This window comes from Zingiber officinale, chromosome 5A (genome assembly GCF_018446385.1).
Source record: "Zingiber officinale cultivar Zhangliang chromosome 5A, Zo_v1.1, whole genome shotgun sequence".
Classification (NCBI taxonomy): Eukaryota; Viridiplantae; Streptophyta; class Magnoliopsida; order Zingiberales; family Zingiberaceae; genus Zingiber; species Zingiber officinale.
The window spans coordinates 99928622-99945217 of record NC_055994.1 but is presented as its reverse complement, the minus strand read 5'-3'; the positions used below and the strand labels follow the sequence as shown (position 1 = coordinate 99945217).

Genomic DNA, 16596 nt, shown 5'->3' with positions numbered 1-16596 from the left:
ATGTTGTGTAATGTTAAAGATCTGATCATGAATAAAGAATCAAGTCTCCTAGGTCCAAACGACTTTATGACCGATTGACCATACACATGGATACTTATCTCTGGATAATGGGAAAATAAGCCCTGAGAGCCCCGACCGATACTTTTCACCGATCATCCTTGTACTGGGAGACTTATCCCTGAAGTGATATCTGAGCTTTATAAATCCGGTCTGATTTCTTCTAAAATTTGCCTTGTATGTTTGCTCAGTGAAGATAAGGATACCGAGCCTTATAACTTTAGTTAGTTGTATATCCGGCCGCCCATATACAGGAGAACAGCGGAATGAACAGTGAACGCCCATATATCTAATCGATTGTCAAATCAACCCACTTATACTAAGTGTCTTAATATAGACGGGGAGCATTAAGCTCCTTTGGTTTGATTGGCCTCTAGGCCGGCTGTCCTTGTACTTAGGGGTCTTATCATTAGGCGAAGAACCAAGCCCTGTTAAAAGTAACCCCCGACTGTCACCTCCCTTTAACTTAGACTACCACCTCATCTTAACTTTCACTATTCTATTATCTTAACTTTAACTACTATATTATATCTGGATCCGTTCATAATAATCTCTGTATCATAAACTAAATAATATTTCCTTCCTTTCATCTTCTAAACTAATTTTAACTAGTGATAGAGACATTTTAATCATTACCCTTTGAATCATTTTTGGATGAAAATTTAACATGCCATTTTTAAAAAAAAAAATGGATGATAATAAAAATAAGGGATGTTTTTTATAATAAAAAATTCTAGCCAAATTAAAATGGTCAGTTTGTAAAATGCGTAAATTTTGAAATCGTAAATATTTGAACGGTATATTTATAAGGATGTTCGTACAAGTTTTCCAAAAATGAACTATGATTTAAAAAATGGAAACCTTATTCCAGGTCCCTTCCTGGATGATCAATGAAGCACGCAACCATCCAATGAAAAGTGTCGCCTAACGAAATCGTACAATTCGAGTGGCACGATGACACCTCGCTCTCTCCCCCTCATCTTCTTTGAATAAGGGGAAGAGAGGATGAGAGAGAGAGAGAGAATATGTCATGTGCAGATGGCAGATCCAGGCCTAGTGGAATTTACTTGTTAATCATGGTGAATGCTCAGGTAACCTCTGCTTCTTTCCGCTTTTGGCAGTTTTAGGGTTCTTTTTGTCGTCGCTTCTTGTTCCCGCGACTGCTCCTCCAATCGATCTCCTCAGCTCTGCTCCTCGATCCCGCCCTCTTTCCTGGTATGCTTGTTAGTTTGTTTCCCAACTGACTTGTGTGCTTTTAATTGGTACCCTCACATTCCAAGTTCATCTTTTTATTTTATTTTATTTTCCCCCTCTTTTGCCTGATTGGTTACTAGATGGTCATTGCCTAACGTACGTAATCTATTAGGGACTATGGCGCTATCTATAATCTCTCTGTAAACATTGATCTGCGGTTCCGATAAGCCAGAATTTCGTGGAAAAATATGATTTTTCCTCTATTATAATGTCAGAACTGTTTTTTTTGGCATTTACAAACTGAAACCCTAGGACCGTCCTGCATTTTATTTCGTTTTAATGAATATTTTCTGTTCCGTTTGGATAGAATGCGCATTGTTGCACTTACGTTCTACTTATCGTTGCATTGGATATAAAACAATGGTGCAGGGGCCTTGTTGAAGTTAAATATGGAATTTTTATGAATGGCTACTGAAGCAGTTGGTTCTCAAAGTTGTCTTGGTCCTTGTTTCTGAGGAACTTTTCACGAGTTATGGAAAGATCGGAAGAAGTAAATGAGATAATTGAGGACTCAGGGCCTGATGCTCCTCATTTCAAAAGAGTAGAGATTGACAAAGCACCAGAGGAGCCAAATTGTGATTCTGCACTAGAAACGCAAGCACATATTAACCTTGAAGATGCTGAATGGTCTGAACACTTTGCATTGCTGCACCCACCTGGGTTGTTTGGTAACAGTGTCACAGAAAAGGACTTAAATGTTGATATGCCAACAGATTCTGGACGTCAACCACACTGCTCAGGCCTCAACTCTCTAGGGAGACAGGAAGAGATGGTGGAAGAGTTGACTCTGAAAAGCTATAGGAATCCTAACTTGTCTACAGGAAGTAGCACAGGTAGCGGGGAGAAACCATCAAATAAGTTGGGTCTATGGAAGAATTTCACAAGGCTTACAGGGAAATCAAGAGACAAAGATGTGAGTGAATCCTTTTCAGTGGATCACAGTGATGATTTGGACAACAAGGTTTTGCCTCCATCATCAGGTACAAAGAGAATGCTAGTGACACAGTCTGAGCCAAAACCTTCTGGATTGTCTGATCATATATCTAAGGCTCACAAGCATCTCAGCTCAAATACCGAGCCAACAAATTCTCCTGTTGTGCTTCAGACTAAGGTTCCCTCTGGGTTTGGATTTCACCAATACTTGTTGAAGACTTCACTAAAGGGTAAAGGAGTCACATTTCAAGGAAAGTATAATGCTCCTGGCACTGTGATTTCTCAACATGTTGAACAACCTAGTGCTAGCTTGGGCATCACTTTGGCATCATCTCACACTCCTAGTGCTAAAGCAGATGCTATCTTGTTTGACAAGGTAGAAACTTCAAATCCTTATAAAGGAGAAATTATCTTGAGGGAGTGGCTTAAGCCTAAAGACCAAAAGATAAATAAGGCTGAACGCATGCATATATTTAAGCAGATTGTGGATTTTGTTGACATCTGTCACTCCCGACAGATCATTTTACAAAATTTACGACCGTCATATTTTGTCAAGTTGCCCTCAAATCAAGTTAAATACATTGGCTCGTTTGCCCCACAGAGTGAGATAGAGCATCAAGATTCTGTGGGACGATATATTCACCATCTAGACAGCCGTTTGAAAAGAAAGAAGGGCAGTGACCAGGATAATGACACTCGTCAAGTTTCTTCGGTGAAGCTACAGAAATTTCATGGTCTTAAGTGCTTTAGTAGTGAGCACCCCACATGCCCGTCAAGCAGTGATTTTGAAGGTGTTGATCATCTTGAACATGATGCTGATAATTTCAGATCAAGCAATCCTAGCAATGATTCTATGGTATTAAAATTGGACAGAAAGAATATGCACGGCAATTCTAGTTTCATCAGCCAACAGTCCACACTACCGAAATTGGAGGAGAGTTGGTATGCTAGTCCTGAGGAAATAAATGATCACACATGCTCTTTTTCAACAAATGTTTACAGTCTTGGGCTTCTTCTGTTTGAGGTGAGTGAAGCGGACAACTGAAACACTTCATTAAGACATAAATTGTGTTGGTAGAATTGCCCAACCTCTTTCAGGATGGTGGATACATGTTCATGATTTTTATTTTCTTGATACCATTGCCATTTTTTGTTACTATTTGAATATATGTATTTGGTTTGCTTATTTCTAAGGTTCCTTTTTTAATGATCTTCTCCTTTCAATGATTTTCTTATTTCCAACAATGCTAGAGAAACAAGATTCATTTCTGCATTTACTCTCATCTGTTTTGTTGGCGTTTAGTCATTAGTATTTGTAATAGTTGAAAATGTGGTTACACTGGAAAAAATGAATAGAGATTACAGCACCAATAAAAAAAATGCCATGAAGTATTGTGAAGGAAAAAGATCAAGTTATTGATTTCCCAAGGATATAAGGAGAGCGAATTATAGATCTAATGATGGTTTCTGGCACACAAATTAAACATATAGGTCCATGAAGGAGACAAGTAGGGATGACAGTTTGATTCTTTCATTCCATTCCTTTCTTATTATCCTTTATTCGATGTGTACAGAAAAGGAATGTTGGCTGCTAGCAAAGAACTATTCCTAGGAATACTATGAAAGGAATTTGCTTATGCATTAACCAGCACATTCTTATGGGTCAGCTTCATATTGTTTTTCTCTTCCCCCTTCTATCACTGATGATGGCTCAAGGTGATTTATGTCTAGATAAACACAGTTTTCATTGGTCTTGGTTCAATAACCTCATGGAAGTAAAAACAGTTTTGCTAAGTAGGCAAATGAAGGGGATATTTTCTCTACTGGATTCGTTTATACATTTGAGCAAGTTAATACATTATTTTTGTTATATTTTTAGTAAATTTCTCACCTCTTTGTTTTCAGTTGTTATGCTGCTGCAAAACTTGGAAACTCCATTCTGCTGCACTGTTGAATCTGCGCCACCGTATTCTTCCACCAACCTTTGTGTCAGAAAATCTTAAGGAAGTTGGCTTTATTCTTTGGTTGTTGCATCCTGACCCTTCTTGTCGCCCAAGACCAAGGTGTGCATTCATTTTGCATGTATTCCTGAAGATGCCTTAAATCCATGCACAAGTTTTGATGCACTTTGAGACATTATCCTCCAATCTCTGCCATTTCATGCTACTCTAGATGTATGTTGATCGTAATTTTGAATAGCAAAGGGAAAATGTTTTTTTCCTTTCATAGTAGGGTCCATAGTTTGCCTTTTTAACATTAGAAGGCTATGGTAAGAAATTCACCAAGGAAACGAACATTCATGTATGTCAAATCATCATTGAGAATGGTTGTATGCGCTTCAAATTTGATAGACCCTTTCTTAAAATGTTGGATTGGGTGGAACCAAGTAATAAGGGAGACACACTTGAAGGACTATCAAGAATTTTTCTATGTCGGCTCAGAGAACAAACACTTGAAGCTCATGGAGGCATGCACAAAATAGAGACTAAGATATAATATTGCAATGGAGGGAGAAGAGGTATATTCTTGACTACTAGGAGGAAATGATACTCAATGATCCTTACCAAATTCACACACTTCACAATAAAGCTTGGTCAACAGAGATGGAATATTAACAACCTGTTCAAATCTAGATAAAAGGATCACCAAGTCAACAATGCCATTGTTGTATGGTGAGATTGTTTGTAGTAAGAACGTTAGAGGCTAGGTGATCATCTAACTGATAGACTTCATTAAAATTATGACCGGAAAAACACAATGGGCATGTTAAAAGGTTAAGGGTTTTGTAGAAGTGCTAGCAAAAAAAATAAACTCATGGGAAGCTTTCAAACATAAAGCACTTTATTCAAGAGCAATGAGGAGTTGAGCAAGGAGTCATCTTCTTTGATAGAAATATAAGTGTCATCAACAATAGAAACATGTGGTAAAATAAAAAGATAGAGTCCAAAAAATAATTCACCATTACTATTCATTTGTGGAAATGCTCTTGAATTAATTAACCACAAAGGCTTAGTTTTTATCATGGCTAGAAATCATAGCAAGATTTGATGAACTAGATCAGTTTTTGAGTAAAATTTAGAATTATTCATCTTTAATTCTAGAGTAGAGTCAAAATCTGAAGAGGTTGTGGTTATTTGTGTCCACGACCATGGTCTCCACCTCCATGACCTCATTTACGAGATTCAGAAGAGAGTGTCGGATGGTTGGGGATAGGTAGGACTAGGAAACTAGTGGGGCTTGTCTCATTAACGGTGGTGGTATGTTGAAAGGAGTGGAGTCTGGTGGTGTATGTTGGATAAATTGGGAAGATGAAGAAGGGTAACCTTTTAGAGAGATCTTATGATAGGAAGACTTCTAGGTGACATAGGCAAGAAAAGAAGGATAGAGGAGAACTAGTGGGTAGTGGATAGGCTTGGATATCAAGTGAGAACTAGGATATCTTGTAGATTATCTAATCTAAAAGCTAGGACATTAGACTAAGTAATACAACAATTAATTTATTCCTATTCTATCTAACAATTTACAGGTAATAAAGTAAATGGAAGTGGTATGCAATGATCTCACTACTTAGTGCATATGCAGAAGCATATACAATTTATATTAATATATAGATATATTATAAAATTGATTAGCATATTTGCAATGAAGTATACTAATCAACATTTCCCATCAATAATCATTTAAAAAATAAATGTTATTATACAATTTAAAGCTTATAAAATATCAAAAAATCCATGTTAATCAATAATGCAAAACATATTGTATAACCAACATCAATATTATTCTATATTGGCAAAATAGGTGTTTAAAATAACACATACAAGTTATCACACTGAAAACTAGACTTATAATAGTATTCCACAATCATAAGGGCTAAAGGTGGTTATTTGAGAAGGATCAGATTGGTAATAAGTAGGATTATATATTTGGTTTGATACAAGCCAAATCGAGTCAAATGAATTATAGTTTTGATTTTTTGGATGTTTGCACGTGCAATCTATTCATGGTGTTTGCACGTGTCCCCTTGGATGGGTCTAGTGGCTAGCGCATGAGGTGTTGCCACCATGAGGTCTGGGGTTCGAATCTCGGCAAAGCCGAGGTAAATGCCTCCTTTATGTGCTAGTCACTATTCCAAAGGCTAGTAGCCGCCCGTGATTTACCTCCTCCGTGTTGACCTTGGGACGGTTTGGCGGGGGCGCTAGGGGCAAGCGTATTCGCCTTTTGCCACCATAAGCAACTACATCCGCCTCACATTGTCTCACATGTTGAAGCCAACCACATGTAGGCAACCATAGATGCAACATGTAGTCAGCTCGGGTCTCATCTTCCACATTCTCGTGGTAAAATTGTTGCTTAAACTCACCCTTAAAATTGTCCCTAGTATCAATGGCAGCACCTTCGCTCCTCTTATCAATGGACCTACGGTGTCACCATAGTAAAGTTATATCAGTAAGATACATGGACGCAGTATGAATCTTAAGCGCATCATCTCTGATGTTGGTGGCCTTGAAATATTGCTCTAACCCCCAAAGGAAATTGTCCACATCCTTTGTGGACCTATTAGTTTCAGGAACCTTCACATAGTATGCGGACTGCATTGCAAGCAAGCCTCCTACCATTACTATCTTGCAAGAAGCGAGCTCTCCCTTGAGCTCTTCCATTTCCTTGCGCAAAACACCACCATAGCCTCCCGGATGGCATTCTTCTAGGTCAGTTGGTCTACAATTTTATTGAGGGCACCTTACATCTCTTTCTTAACCTCCTCACCTGTGGAGTCTAGCTCCTCGAGATGCTCCTCTGAGTCGTCAGACTATTCTTGCAGCTTTCCAACAGTGACTTCCACCTTAGCTAACTGGGCATCCATTGCAGACAGTATATCCATATAGCTCTCCTTCTTGGATGCTCCTTAAAACAATGGCACACTTCCTCATTCATTGTCTTTCACATTAAACAAATTTAATTTCCCTTTAACTCTTATTTTCATTATTACATTCTTTTCATATTACTGTGTTCAAACTCCAATATGATTGAGGCAATCTGACCAATAAGGATGTTTCTGGGCTGGCTTATTTGGATATCAACTCCGCAAACTATGGGATGGATTGTTGCATTTTTAATGATAATATTTGCTGAGAAATATCTACCATCATGTTTACTTCATGTAAGATTTCATTTCCTCTTTGATGGAGTCGATATGGTATAACCTAAAGGTAATGCCAATTCATGCTCAGGGATATTCTTCAAAGTGATCTGTTAAATGAAAGTAAAGATTTGCTCTCGGTAGATAAATCATCAGCTTTGGTAGAAGAGGAAGATGCAGAATCAGATTTGTTATTGTATTTTCTTTCATCTTTGAAAGAAGAAAAAGTGAAGCAGGCCTCAAAGCTAGAAGCAGAACTTGCCTGGTTAAAGGCAGATATAGAGGAGGCTGAAAAAAGGCACTTATCAAGAGCTCAGTTATATTTGGATAGCACAAAGTTCCTATTAAATCGCGTAGATTCTTCCAGCATGAATGAAAACACAGTATCACATATTCAACAACTACAATCACATTCCAAATCAAATAAATATGAGCAGAGGTTGATGAAGAATTTTGATCAACTAGAAAATGCATACTTCTCTCAAATCTCAAAAATTGACACAGCTGGTCCTATTACTGCAATCCATTCTGACTGTGGCGTTTTGAAGAATAGTAATAGATATTCCCTTATTCAGAATGATGCAAATGAAGCAAAGGATTGTCTGGGCACCTTCTTTAATGGTTTGTGCAAGTATGCTCGGTATAGTAAATTTGAAGTTTGTGGGAGTTTGAAAAAGGTAGACACCTTCAACTCTGTGAATGTCATTTGTGCTTTGAGTTTTGACCGTGATGAGGATTACTTTGCTGCTGCTGGAGTATCGAAGAAAATTAAGATTTTTGAGTTTGGTGCGCTTTTGAATGACAATTTGGATGTTCATTACCCACTGGTTGAAATGTCTAGTAGATCCAAGCTCAGCTGTGTCTGTTGGAATACTTATATAAATAGTTATTTGGCTTCAGCAGATTATGAAGGTGTCGTCCAGGTATGTATCTTGATAATCTCACATCTTTTATTACATTTGCTTAGTAATGTGTTAGCAATTTTACTTATTTATCTTAATTTGATTACAAATGGTTATAAGGTCCTTTCTTATCCATGCTATGACTTTGTTTTGCCTTTCTAGGGGACTAGGTCATGCAAAATAATTTTCCAATACATTTGGTGTGCATGATAGGGGTGGCCATCTATACCCAAAACAAAACTGAAACCAACCCAATTTGGAAAACAGTCATTTTGGTTTGATTTCTGTTTGAAATTTTACAAGTTGTTAAAACCAAACTAAATTGTTAAAGTTTTGTATAAATAAATTGAATATATAGCTAAGCCAGTATTTCCTTAGTGTTATCAGCTTGTGTTCGTTGTTTTAGTCTAAATATTAAAACTGTAAAAAGTTTGATTGTTGTTTCAATAAAAACCTTGCTTAAAAGGCAATGTTAATCTATTTTTGATTGACATGTATGTTTATTGTTCAATTTCAATTTCAATCAGCATTGACCAACAACAACAACAACCAAGCCTTTTCCCACTAGGTGGGGTCGGCCGGTCAGCATTGACCAATATAAAAATTTAGGCCCAATTTAGAAATTGAACCATAAGGTTTCAGTTTGGTATTGATTTGGGTTTTTTAAATTGAAATATTTTGGTTTGGTTTCAATTTTTCTTACCAAAACAATAAACCAAACCACATCCACCCTAACTGCATAGAAAACTAAGTTGAAGACTATTTTCTCCTAACATATGAAGTACAGGCCATATGAAGTCAGTTTTGAGAGTTGGGAGTTGCAGTGATGCCTTTGATTTTTGAAATTAAGAAAGTACCACATGGAATTCATTGCTCTTTTATGATCTATTTTTTCCTAGATACTAATTGATGGGTGATCTTCTACATGATGTAATCATTTTCCAAGAAACCTATGCCTATTCACCAAAAAAATGTGACATCCTAATTTAGTCCCACTTGGTGAGATAGAGCTAATGAATGGCAAATTTTAAGCTTAGATGAGCAAGTAATATTAATTTGGGCTAAGCATTTGTTTGTCAATTTTTGGCAACAGGTTAATGTTTCAATTCTCCTGCCTAATGAGTCCTGATAAAATGCTCCCCATTAGTCTAGGATTGTTGTGTTAAATATTGGAGTTATTTTCTAGAAAGACAAAAAATTATGATCAAGATTTTGCACTCAACCGTTCATTGGCACTAGCGGGGGTAGGGAGAATTGGGACTAGTGATGTTACAAATTTATGAATTAAGCTTGCAGAGGGATTCTTGGAAGGAAAACGTGAAAGTCAGAAGTTGAGATGTCATATTATGCTTAGGTTACTACTATGAAAGGTAATTAATCTAAGATCATCATATTACTACACTCATTAGTACCAAAAGAAAAAGACAGGGTTGTGTTTGCTAAGCTTACACGTCTCACTGTAACCATAGACTGAAAAACTCCTTTATTTCAAACACAAATGATCAAGATGATAATGCCCACTAGTAAAGATATTGGTGGTAGTTAGAGTGCTAGAGGGATATTGGTCATCAAGTTAGTAAGCTCTATCATATTCATGACTGCTACTTATCGTTATATTTGTCTGTAAGTCCTAAAATACAAATGACTAGTATTAAGCCTACATCGCAATTCAACTATCTTTAAAAGTGTTATGGAGAACCAATTTACAGGGAAATAACAGGGTTATGCAAACAATTAGCAATGAGGATATGATAAAGTTAAGATAAAAAATAGAAAATAACTCCTAGTTACTAGTTATATGAGAAGTTGCATAGTACCAAGAAGCTTTATGGCACTGTATTTTACCATGGAAGTAGTTCCAAAAATGGAGATTCTGCCAATAATGTTGGATGAACTAAAGGCATTCTTGAGCCAGGTCTATACTGTTCATACTCATCTGAACTAGTAGTAATAATGGTGGATGTTGGAACAGATTCAGAGGATAATAAAGTTGCAGCTACTGTCCAAAAAATCGACCTGAAGCAATCCAATTCTTTTGGGTTTGGAAATATCTTTCATCTTTGAGTTTCAGGTTTTTATAGAAATTTGAGTTAGATCTGGTTTATATATATAATTTCATAATCTACAATATGTGCTATGTGTATTGAGAAATTCTCAAAAATAAAAAGCAAACCTAACTAATTTTCCAGTTTAAATTTTTTTTCTTAATGTATTCAAATTTGAATCTGATTTTTGTTCCATAACTAAAAAAATTTGGAAAATATTTTGATTGGGTCGAGTTTATTCAAAGCATGACTTAACTCAATCATTTCCATCCATATCCACAATCTTGTCCAACAACCTTAGAAAGAACTTCAAATGGAGACTAGAAGTAGCTAAATGCATGCGAAAGGAAAGCACAAAGTCCAATGCATTCAGGAGGCGGTATTATTGCATTCATAAGCAAGATTGAACTGACACTACAGGGATCTTCTAGGCTACACCACACTTGAATTTTGCACATTTGATGCTCTTCAAGCTGGAGCTTCAGATCTCTAGGATCCATGGAGATGTGATAGAATGACACATAGCAAGTTCATCCCACTTCTAAATTGCAAATATTTGCCATATTCATGATGTATGTAAGAAAAATTCTTCTCATAAGAGTACACTTACCATATCACATCTCATGTCTCTAGGTGAGAGGAACATAAAAAAAACCAGCCTTGGTTATAGGTGTGTGCCCATTGGGTTCAAATCTAATTGAATTGCATTTTTCTATACTGATTATTTGGAAATCAAAATAAACTGAATCAACATATCAACAAAATTGATAAATGGAAGCTCGATGCATGAAGCTTGGAGCACATTGAGTCTATTCTATGTGGCCTTACCTTAGATGGCAAGAGGCTTTTTTTTGCTGTGACTCGAACTCATGACCACAAGGTCTAAAGTTTTCAGTTTTACTTTGGTTTTCGCATTTAAAACTCTGTAATTTCTTAATTTTGATATTAAATTACAACTATTTGTGGACCAAATTTTTATTGAAAAAATTAATGTGTTAAGTTATATTGTTATAATGAATTTTTGCAATAAATTTTATACACCTTGAATGTTCTAAACAAGTCCTCACTGCTAAATATATATTTTATTGTTGCAAAGACAATATTATTTTATTTTTCAATTTTGGTTGGCTTACATTAATTAAGCACATTGAAAACTAGTTGAAATACTGTCATGCTTCAGTTAACCTGAAATGAATCAAACTAATTTGGTGAAAAAACAAACCAAATAGAAGTTTTGATTTAGTTCAGTTTGTTTTCAATTTGAACTAGTAAGGGATACATTTACTTGATTGATCAGACTTGAATTTTACTATACTGAATAAGCTGCATCATTCCTATATGTAGGTGGAGATGCTAGATAACTTCCTTTTTTCTTGAAAGTTTACAAGAAGCTAAAGATTCTATCTAGAGGAGATAATTGGAAATTAAAATTTGATACAGATTCTATTAGTTTCATGTGTTTTAAACTCATTGGTAGAGGAGTGCAACATGGTTTTGTTTTCATTATTTTTGAAATATATTTTTTGGTCAAATTTTTGATGTGGCACAGAAGCAAATCAAAACTTGCATAGAGGCTTAACGTCATTTGAACTTGCACACACAATCTCACACAAAGAAATAAATAATCTCAAACAAAGAATAAAAACTCACGAAGAGGAAAATCTTATTATGCAAAAATGTTCTAACATGGGAGAACTGGACTCCTTTTAATGATTAAAAAAGGGCAGCCCGATGCACGAAGCTCCCGCCATACGGGATACCGGAGAAGGATTTATTGTACGCAGCATTACACTGCTTTTTGTAAGAGGTTGTTTCCAGGATTCGAACCCGTGATTTTTTTGGTCACAAAGCAAAAACTTTACCATTGTGCCAAGGCTCCCCTTCACTCCTTTTAATGATTCCAACCTAAAAAACTAGGAAATAAATTAAATTATAAAATAAGAAACAAACAAAATTAAATTGAACTACCAAAACTTCCATATGCTCTTAAGACAATTACCAACTTGTAACCTTCCTTTGAAGATTTATTCTCCTAAAGATGAGAACCTTACAAAATAAACTCTTACAATTCTAATACTTAAAAATAAATAAATTTCCTATTTCGCATCAGTTTTCAATGCTTTCTGATTTGTTCATATTTGTTAAGTTCAGTTATGGGATGCAAGTACTGGGCATGGATTCACTAGGTTCACAGAGCACCAGAAACGAGCATGGTCTGTCAATTTCTCTGTTGTTGATCCAACTAAGCTGGCAAGTGGAAGTGATGACTGCACTGTGAAACTCTGGAGCATCAATGAGGTATGGTACTGAATAAATATTGTATTTAGGCATTGCTCAATGGTCACATGTAGTCTTAATCTGCTACATGTTGAAAAGAAAGTTATTTTGTACACGTAATACATCACATGATTAAACTGTGGATTTGTAATAAGTTAGTAAAATAGAAAGAAAGTAAATTATTCTTGAAAGTTCGGGATTTGCTATGTTTCTTGGCAATAAAGCCCTTATTTGATTACTGGACTTGCCTGCTTACTTTACTATCAACTGAACTTACTTTGCTATTGCAGAAAAATTCTATAGACACCATAAGAACTATGGCCAATGTGTGTTCTGTCCAATTCTCATGTTCCTCACACCTCTTGGCTATTGGATGTGCTGACTACAAAACCTACTGTTATGATTTAAGGAACACTCGAATTCCTTGGTGTACTCTTTCTGGGCATGGAAAGGCAGTCAGCTATGTTAAATTTATAGATTCAGAAACACTTGTTTCTGCATCAACTGACAACACACTTAAAATTTGGGATCTTGAGAAAACAAATTCTGGTGGTTTCTCCACCAATGCCTGCAGCCTAACTCTAAGTGGCCATACCAATGAGAAGGTATTCCCACTTTAATTCTTTTAGCTACTTACATAACTGTATCTTTTGAGGAATTTATTTGTGATTCGCATTTATCATGTTTTCTGCAGAATTTCATTGGCTTGTCTGTTTGTGATGGGTATATAGCATGTGGTTCAGAAACAAATGAAGTAAGTTTGCTTGCAACTTTGTTGCTCACTCTCATAATAATAATTATGGCAAGGGAAATAGCAAACAGAAAAATCATCAGAAATTGATCAACAAAATATACTATTTGTATTTCTGAGAAAGTTTATGTTGGTACTAGTTGGCCATGAACTTTGATATGTGAAGGTCTTGGGTGCTCAGATTTTTTAAGTGTGTATTGCAATATAGCAAATACTGAAAACCCGATGCCTAGCCAGCAAATAGAACTCCCAAATCCATGGAGACAAAAATCTAAATATTCAGGAGCATAGGCAACAGTTTCACCCTTCCTCTTTGGTTATTCCAAATGGAGAATTTCAGTTTCTGCTTCCCCACTGCAAACTCCCTCTCTCCCTCATATTGGTCATCTCAATATGTTGTTTGTTTCCAATTAATTGAGATTCTACTGACTATCAATTATATGTTTTTATTCATAAACTCTATCATTTCTCCAGGTTTATGCTTATTATAGAGCATTTCCCATGCCAATGACTTCGCACAAATTTGGCTCCATTGACCCAATAACGGGGCAAGAGACAAATGATGATGGTGGACAATTTGTCTCGAGTGTCTGCTGGAGAAGCAAATCAAATATGGTCATCGCAGCAAATTCCACAGGAAGAATAAAAGTTTTGAAGCTTGTTTGATAAAAAAAAAAAGTTGTCATAATTAATCTCCATGATGTTCCTGATGGCAAACTTGGCATTCTGCTGAAGTCGCAACCAGTCTGTCAATATGCACATGATATAGCACCTTATGTGCGCCGCTGCCATTTTATTCTGAAACTTTATGTTGCCAAGGCTTCACCAGAAACAAATTCCAAGATGCCAAAGTGTCAAAGGAATGACACGATCTGAGAATCACAACTATCATCATCAATTAAACAAGGAGGTGCTGCAATGTGATGCTTATTTCTTCCAAGTTTTATTCCGATATGTGATGCACAAAATTGATCTGTCGATTGATACTAGCAACTCGCCGAAATAGAAAACTCCAAAATCCTTGCTGTAAAGCAAGAGGTTCCAGGTTTTAGTTTTTCCTACGAGAGGCACTATACTTTGCATATAGAGGTGCTTCCTATGATCAGAATGTACTATAATGGTTACCTACCTAATGATTCTTTACAGAACTAGATTAGAAGAGAAATGAGTTGTGAAAAATCGATTTTGTTGTAGTTTGTGAAAGAATTTCCAATGTTCTTGGAAGTTGCTGTAAATGTTGATCTAGTGTTGATAATATATTAAGTGTGCATGTTCTGTTTCAGAAGAAAATTCAGATTTGCTTGGGCTAAAATTTATGGGAATTTGCATGTGGGTGTGATATGGTTGCTGCTTTTATCCATCAAACCCCATCTCACTTTTTTTTTAAAAAAAAATAATAATTAGCTGCTCAATCTTTATATCTATTCTAAATGGAAGTTCGAGGGCAAACTAACACATGATTAAGTTGGCAAACTACTCTTTGTTGTTGTTGTTGGTTGAGAATTGGTTTACTTTGAATCAATTAGACTAAATAGGTTACATATATTGTTTTAAAGGTACTCATGCAAACATTCACTAAGTTGATGAATTCAAATCAAGATTTTAACAATAACTTTTAAAGTCTTTACTAGCTACCATCTAATCTAAAATATTGTTCAGATAATAAAAAATCTTTACAAAATTATCTGTTATTTTTCCTATAATTGAATATGCAAGTTAACTACTAAACAGAACGCAGATTAAATAAACACAAACCCCTCAAACATATTTATATACACCAACTGTGCTTTGGCCAAATATGAAAATCTTCCGATTTTAGATTTTCCTGATAATTAACTTGGAATAATAGTCAGAGTTAATAAAATTTAAGAAATTATTATTTTTATTACTTGTGATGCTTAAATTTATTTTTTTTATTTCTTCTATTTAACAATTTTATTGTTTAAAATCTTCTCAAAAAACAATCTAATGTATTATCTTCGACTTTATATACTATTAATAGTTTCAGCTAGAAGATCTTTGTTAAACTAACGTTTTTTGGCTATATATTCTAAACGTTTAAACTGATCTTTGTTAATTAACCATTAATAGCTAAGATTAAACCTGAAGAAGATCTATGGAACTGGTAGTCCATAAACTTTGCGTGATGGCCATGCACCTAGTGAGAGTTCATTCACATTGTATGGTGATTATAATAATAATAAATAAATAAATAAAATATATAATTACGAGGAAAGCTGTGACTTAGTTGTCTTCAAAAGGAAGGAAGAGATCATGAGCTCAGTGATTCCCTAACCCTTTTCCACCTCCCTCATTCTCCTTCCAACTGTATTCTAACAGCCCCTCTCTTTATAAACATTCACCACAAACTTGTACTCGCAATTAATAATTAGGCTTTGGAGGGAGGGAGAATGGAGTCCGTGGCAGCAAAGCCAAACAGCGCCGACTTGTTCACCAACGGCGGCGGCGGGCACTTCCAGATGCCGGTACACTACCCTCGCTACAGCAAGGACGACTACGAGGCCATGCCGGAGTGGAAGCTGGACCGCTTGCTGGCCCAGTATGGGCTTCCGGTCGCCGGCGACCTTGCCGACAAGAGGGGCTTTGCCATCGGCGCCTTCCTCTGGACCTCGTCCTCCGTCGCCGGCGGTGACTGATGCTTTGAATTGAGGTGACCCATTAAACAGTTGCTGTGTGCTGCTATATATAAAGAAGGCCATATAATGTGATAGGTTTATGATTAATTACATGGTTTATTGAGATCGAGTGAAACAATTACTTCTTCATTCATTATTTAAACACCACATTTTGATATTATTGTAGCATCTTGACAATGATATCTTAGTTTTAGATCATTGATGTAGACTAAGTTCATGGCAACAGATCGTTTAACTAAAAAAAAGCATTTAGATTCAAACAATTGGAGCTACAAAATTAAGCCTCCACAGTAGATGAATAACAATGTTCAGTCTAAAAATAGAGCCATCAACTCTTTACCATTCAAATAGAGCAAAAATATAACAATCAAGCATCGCGTACTTCGCCCAGTAACTGAAAAAAAAAAAAAAATCTCAAAATTCATATTGTTCGGCCTCTTGAAATACAACGTTCTCGAGTTACCATTGCTCGACAACGGAAAATTGTTTGTATATTCTGTCAAAATTGGAAGCTGTCTTTATTCGGTTTGTCATCTTTATTTTCTTGTATGGTTAGAAGACAGAGCCATGGAGGACTGTT

The 16596-nt window shown here is 35.9% G+C and overlaps 2 protein-coding genes across 4 annotated transcripts; both read left to right on the top strand.

Moving 5' to 3' along the window:
- The first annotated feature begins 924 nt into the window (after positions 1-924).
- On the top strand, positions 925-14641 carry LOC121981223 (protein SUPPRESSOR OF PHYA-105 1-like). 3 transcript variants are annotated; one of them, XM_042533642.1, is made up of 8 exons: positions 926-1148; positions 1681-3268; positions 4150-4307; positions 7476-8307; positions 12483-12629; positions 12899-13213; positions 13303-13362; positions 13834-14641. In XM_042533642.1, the coding sequence occupies exons 2-8, from the start codon at positions 1784-1786 to the stop codon at positions 14023-14025; spliced, it is 3189 nt and encodes a 1062-aa protein (XP_042389576.1). In that variant the 5' UTR covers positions 926-1148; positions 1681-1783; the 3' UTR covers positions 14026-14641. The 3 variants fall into 3 exon arrangements, with proteins under 3 accessions (XP_042389577.1, XP_042389576.1, XP_042389575.1); XM_042533641.1 differs by having other exon boundaries at positions 926-1272; XM_042533643.1 differs by lacking the exons at positions 12899-13213; positions 13303-13362; positions 13834-14641 and having other exon boundaries at positions 925-1272; positions 12478-12629.
- Positions 14642-15756: 1115 nt separating this feature from the next.
- LOC121981222 lies at positions 15757-16453 on the top strand. Its single transcript, XM_042533640.1, has one exon. It carries the CDS (start codon positions 15771-15773, stop codon positions 16014-16016), a length of 246 nt encoding a protein of 81 aa, XP_042389574.1. The 5' UTR covers positions 15757-15770; the 3' UTR covers positions 16017-16453.
- Positions 16454-16596: the final 143 nt, after the last annotated feature.

What these genes read in the sequence shown, in the direction of transcription:
- LOC121981223 (XM_042533642.1), top strand. Translation starts at nt 1,784, where the DNA reads ATGGAAAGATCGGAAGAAGTAAATGAGATAATTGAGGACTCAGGGCCT. An exon ending in TCTTGTCGCCCAAGACCAAG is followed by an intron (nt 4,308 to 7,475) that starts GTGTGCATTCAT and finishes ATTCATGCTCAG; the next exon opens with GGATATTCTTCAAAGTGATC. An exon ending in GTGGCCATACCAATGAGAAG is followed by an intron (nt 13,214 to 13,302) that starts GTATTCCCACTT and finishes TGTTTTCTGCAG; the next exon opens with AATTTCATTGGCTTGTCTGT.
- LOC121981222 (XM_042533640.1), top strand. Translation starts at nt 15,771, where the DNA reads ATGGAGTCCGTGGCAGCAAAGCCAAACAGCGCCGACTTGTTCACCAAC.